Source organism: Gigantopelta aegis, chromosome 1, assembly GCF_016097555.1.
Source record: "Gigantopelta aegis isolate Gae_Host chromosome 1, Gae_host_genome, whole genome shotgun sequence".
Taxonomy (NCBI): Eukaryota; Metazoa; Mollusca; class Gastropoda; order Neomphalida; family Peltospiridae; genus Gigantopelta; species Gigantopelta aegis.
The window spans coordinates 33,525,462-33,531,461 of NC_054699.1; the positions used below are offsets into that span (position 1 = coordinate 33,525,462).

The 6,000-nt window shown below is 38.5% G+C and overlaps 1 protein-coding gene across 1 annotated transcript in view; it reads right to left on the reverse strand.

The window, feature by feature from the left end:
- The window catches only part of LOC121374041 (protein Wnt-11b-2-like), a 102,287-nt gene extending 97,153 nt beyond the window's left edge, over positions 1-5,134 (reverse strand). The window contains exons 1-2 of the mRNA XM_041500920.1: positions 5,026-5,134; positions 3,088-4,326 (exon numbers count right to left, since the gene is read on the reverse strand). Coding sequence (XP_041356854.1) covers positions 3,088-3,230 — 143 coding nt within the window. The 5' untranslated portion in view covers positions 3,231-4,326; positions 5,026-5,134. The remainder of the gene's footprint in view (positions 1-3,087; positions 4,327-5,025) is intronic.
- Between the last annotated feature and the right edge of the window lie 866 nt (positions 5,135-6,000).

Sequence of the window (6,000 nt, forward strand, 5' to 3'; positions counted from 1 at the left end):
CATTTGATCGCAAACCAAAGTATTTATACATAGTCCAAGGTGGACATTAAATTTACACATTTATCTTCAGATCAGTTTTGAAATATTTTGGTTTGTCGAATGCATATGATAATACAGTCAGAAATACATTGCAAATGACTATATGCGTAAACATTATTATTTGAATGAAGAAATTAAGTTTTAAACGGAAATGCAATACACTGTTGTAAGTGTGAGAGGAACAAATACATTGAAAGACCGCAAAAAATGTGTTGGTTCCTAGTTTAAAGAAGTAATGCGAGATAGAGCATTAAAATTAGATTTTAAAATGATTATTTTCTCTATATCAATATGGCCTATTGCCTTTAAATATCAATCATTTATGTACAACGTGTTTTACCTTTTTCTCTCTTCTTGTTTGTTTGTTTGTTTGTTTACGTTGTGTATTTTGTTTATATATTTGTTTGTTTGTCTGGGTTTAAACACAAATTATTATAGGCTTTTTTCTGTTTCGAGCACAACACGATCGTTTGTCTTTCTTGTTTGTACTCTATATATACTAGTGTTATTAATAGCTTCTGAAGGGTTATAGATGTTCAGAAATGGATTGCAAGTTATTTTAATGTAATTCAATTTAGCATTTCAATGGCTTTGAGGTGAAATGGTCAACAAGTACGCATTTAATTTGAGTATGAATATTTTGGGCATAATTTGGGTACCGTAATTTCACGTGTATAGAAGAAGTGTTATTGAAATGGGTTCAAAGTCTACGTGGAAATGGGAGGTCTATATTAGCTGTCCTTATAAGACCGCTCAAGATAATACTGGCTATGTGTCGGAGCGGGCTGGTCATCTTTTCTTACCAAATAACCATGCATTACCTAATGCTGCTTATCCGGTGCGGTGGGCTATACGCGTGAAATTACGGTATGTTTAATTTGGGCATACATATTCTAGGCACTACGTTTATTGTCTTGACTTTGGTGCAATCTAAAGCCATAATGGTCACGCTTTGAGACCACTGTAATACGATTCCGTCACAAGTACATAATGTGAGATGGAAATGGGATAATTATAAAAATATGTTTTGTAAAAAATGTGATGCTTTGCATAAAAATGCACATGGAGATAAAACATAATATGATATAATTTAGCAGTAGCAGCACGTGTACAGAAGAGAAGAAACAAGAAGGTAAAGAAGAGAGAAATAAGAGGGATATTGGGTGAGAGGAGAAACTCTGAAACAATATAAATTGTATTCTTCTTCTGGTGAAAACTTAAATTTGTAGCATCTTGTTTAGAAATTCATTTATTTACGTCCATTTGGATTTTGGTTGTCTTCAAGTCGCAGATCATAGTTTCAGCTAGTAAAAATGGACACTCAAACGTGTTGTTAATGTACGTGTCTACGACTATGTAACCAGGACACAATATTTCACGAGAACCGTTGTTTCGTTCGCGTTTCGGATACGCAACTTTAAAATCACGAGATCCGCCAATCGGTTACATGGTGAATAATTACATTCTAACATTAAAAAGTACTATATAGCAGTAATGAAAGTGAAAGTCAGTTTATGTTTTTGAACCACTAATGTAACACAGAACCACCAATTAATGTAGCACAGAACCACCAATGTATCACAGAACCACCAATTAATGTAGAACAGAACCACCAATTAATGTAGCACAGAACCACCAATTAATGTAGCACAGAACCGTAGTTCCAAGTGTTTTACGATTAGGTAGGCCTAACTCATCGGTTACGAGAACTATATTCACGTAACCGAACAATCGGATACCTAAGTAAAACTCGCGTGAACTGACTTTCGGTTACCTAAGATTTTGAAATATTGTCCCATGTGTAATAGCGTTACAATATAATGAAACGAGGGTCTATGGTGCTGAAACGGGACAATACCCTCTAAAAATACACAAGATCTCGTTTCCATAGCCATTATTTCTCATAGGTACGTGCATTTTTTAGCATTATATATATAATCATTTCGCGATGTTACAAACGCCAGGATGACCAGAGACATTTAGATATACAGAAATAGATAATTTAAACAATAAAATCTGGTCCTGTCTTAAACGGTTCTAATAGTGAAAAATACAGCGTAATGTTGAACAACTAGGGCATGTTACTTTAACGTCTACAGAAGCCCAAGAATAGATATTAATGTGAGCATATAGAAAACTCATTAAATGTACGGATACTGACATTGACTCTAAACAAGTCAGTGTATTGAATATGTCATGCTAGTCGGAAAGGGGACTCTATTAAATGGGAAACATCTTAACGTTATCAGCAAACTGATTATGGTGCTATACAGGACAATGTATTGAATGTGTAATTTTAGTCAAAAAATGGACTCTGTTAGTGGGAATATCTTTACTACAGTAGCAAACTGACAATTGTCATTGTATTAAATATCTAATTTTAGTCGAAAAAATGGAATCTGTTAGTGTGAAACCTTTTTACTATAACAACAAACTACGTTTAAGGTTTTACGTACAGCCACTTTTCAGCATGGAAATATCTTTACTACAGTAGCAAACAGACAATTGTCATTGTATTGAATATCTAATTTTAGTCGGAACAAAAGGGACTCCTCTAGTGAGAAACATCTTTACTAAGGGACGGTCCATAAATATCGATGTGCTTCACAATCCGAACAATGTTCGGAAGGGGGGGGGGGAGGGGAGGGGGTAAAAGCCATGTTCGGATTGCTTTTCAGGTAAAACATCGGTCCATCGAAGGTCAATGTTTCGTACACATTATATCAATGTTTTTATGTTAGGATTAGGGGAGGGGGGAGGGGGTCAAACCCAATCCTACCATTGTTAGGATTATGAAAACCATTGACATCTATGGACCGTCCCTAAAGCAGCAAACTGACAATTATTCTATATAAGATGTTGTATTGGATATGTAATTTCAGTCCACAAAAGGACTCTTGTTAATGGGGAAACATCTCTTCAACTATAGCAGCAAACTGACAACTGCCATTGTATTGAATATGTAATTTTAGTCGAAAAAGGGAGTCCTTTAGTGGGAAACATCTTAACTACAGCAGAAAACTACGTTAACTTTAAGGTTTTACTCACAGCCACTTAACAGCAGCGCATCTGTCGGCACACAACAGGACGATCAAAGCCAGGCGAAGAAACGGTGAGCAACTTAACGCCAGCATGTTGACGTATATCCAAGTATTTCTCCGCGTGTTTCTTCTCCGGAGGCGTGTAGTCATGTAGCAAGGACACTGTTGTGATCAAACTTCATCTAGAATCAATCCCCATCTCGCACTCTCCACTTAAATATTCACAAATCAGAAACATACTCTTCTTTTTGGGGGGCGCTCGAAAAGTTTTCACAGACGGGACACAACGAGATATTATACTGGTGAAAGGTTTCGTGTGTATCAGTCGACGGTACAACTATTCCAATTGTCGTTTGTTTCGTTATGCAGTCGGCGGTGCATGTACAACTATTTCCAATTGTCGTTCAGCAGACAGCGGTACACTATTCCAGTTGTGTGTGTGTGTGGGGAGAGGGGGGGTTCAGCAGATGGCGAAACACCTACTCCAAATGTCGTCTGTTTCGTTTAGCAGACAGCAGTACAACTACTCCAACTAGTGTCTGTTTCGTTTAGCAGACAGCAGCACATCTATTCCAATTGTCGCCCGTTTTTGTCCTGCAACTATTCCCAGTGTCGTCTGTTTCTTTCAGCAGACGGCTGTACATGAACAACTATTCCAATTGTCGTCCGGTTTGTTCAGATGACAGCGATACAACTATTTTGAATGTCGTCTGTTTTATTCAGCAAACTGATACAGCTATTCCAAATGCCGTCTGTTCTATCAGATGACAGCGATACAACTCTTCTGAATGTCGTCTGTTTCATTCAGCAAATTGTGATACAGCTATTCCAAATGTCGTCTGTTCTATCAGCAGACAGCGATACAACTAGTTTGAATGCCGTCTGTTTCATTCAGAAAACTGTGATACAACTATTCCAAATGTCGTCTGTTCTATCAGCAGACTGCGACACACAACTATTTTGAATGTCGTCTGTTTCGTTCAGAAGACGGTGATACAACTATTCCAGTTTTCGTCCGTTAAGGTCAGTATTTCTTCCGCAGACGGTAGTATTACGCTTCCATATATCGTCTGTATAATTCAGCTGACTGCGATACAACTATTCCGGTTGTCGTCTGTTCCTTTCAGCAGACGGCTGTACCAGTATTCCAAGTGTCGTCTGCTTCGGTCCCAGAGTTCGCCTGTCACTGTAAAACATCCGTGCGTCTCCGCCTTGCCAGGAGGCAGCATTCAGATCCACGGCTACGCTGCAAGAGATTAATAACAAACTCAACGTTAAGTTTTCTTCCAATCGCGCGAACACTAAAAGCACTTATACGCGCTGTGGGATCCCTAAGCATATATACAAAAAAAAAAAAATATATTAGTGTAATTTATAGACACAAGAACCGGTCGACACACTTTTTCACTATTCAAATATAAGCGATGTATAAAAACTGACAATCGAGATTTGAAAACAGGCACGGTATACAAAAAAAAAAAAAAAAAAAAAAAAAAAAAAAAGTTTCTTCTGCGAAAATGATGGCTGAACTAAAATATTTCTTTTCAATAAAAACAGAAAGAAAAAGAAAAGAAAAGAAAAGAAAAAAGAAAAGAAAAAGGGGGAAAAAAAGAAGAAAACAAATTCGTTTTTGTCACGAAATTATTGTTTGCACTAGAATAATTTTCCTCTATGATTTCCTACACATCTGACACCAAAAATACTTCTGACACCATTGCACGCGTTTGCAATTACTTACACATCCACTAAAGTAAAGCATATTAAGCACATCCGTTGGAGTTAAATAGGCTTTTATTTCAGCTTAATACCTATATTTGGGAATCTATCGCCGAAATACTTTTTTTTCTCTCAACAAACCTTCCAGGTTGCGAACAATGCTAGATTTTAGATATTCACATCACCGTAACAGGTTTATTTAAAGGTGAACAAGAGAAAGCCATTTTACCTATCAACTATCGTAATTTACAGCGAACCGTCTTTCGAACTGCTGGCCCAATGAGCAAACCCCCTTGTCTGGCCTTGTGTAAACTTTCTTTTCCTCACCCAATGCCTCGGGGCGGCTGGGAGTAGAGAGCGATACAGATGAATGGCTTGTAGATAGCGAGAAACGGGCGCCTGACAAGCGACTAGTGGATGGAAGGTTAGCCCATTAAACTGAACACTGAATCGAAATCTTTTCAAATAAAGCAATAAAATTTCCAAAAACGCTGCGCATTTAGAAGCCGTGGTCCCATTCTGTTTAACGAACGAACATATGCATGGGTTTAAGGGTGGGCGTGTTCTCGGATTTTGAATGACAGGTTTGAAAAGAACACTATAGCTTGCCAACTGCAACAAGGTAGGTGGGTTTGGCCTTTTTATCTGCTGGGAGAAACCACAGCGATGTTTTCTACTGGCTAGTCCCCGTGCAGGTAGGTATACTAACTATAAACATGTAACCTCATGACATAATCGCACACCTGCCATGGTGGTGTAGCGGTTTAGCCACCGGACACACGGCTGGTAGGTAGTGGGTTCGCATCCCATCACCAACTGAGGCGTGTGCCCAGGACAGCGTGCTTGAACCTTAATTGGATATAATGACGAAAATATGTACCCCCGCACCCAATAAGCAAGTACGCAAAGACGATAAACTTTACCTGCCTCAGTAGGTACTGGGGTTCGCATCTCTTAGCGGACCGAATATTATCTTAAAGCAGTGTCGCGTTCAGGAGATCGAGTGATCGCAAACTATTAGACTGGTACCATCATTTACATTCACGTAATATAAGACGCAAAAATTAAGTGTATGAAGCGAGAGCGATCGACCGCCCTCCTGAACAGGTCTCAGGCATTTGGTCGAGGTGTCGGCACAATAGGTCTCAGATGGGCAATGTGCGTGAGTGGTAATTTCAAAACATTTTACCCTTTGTTACAACAC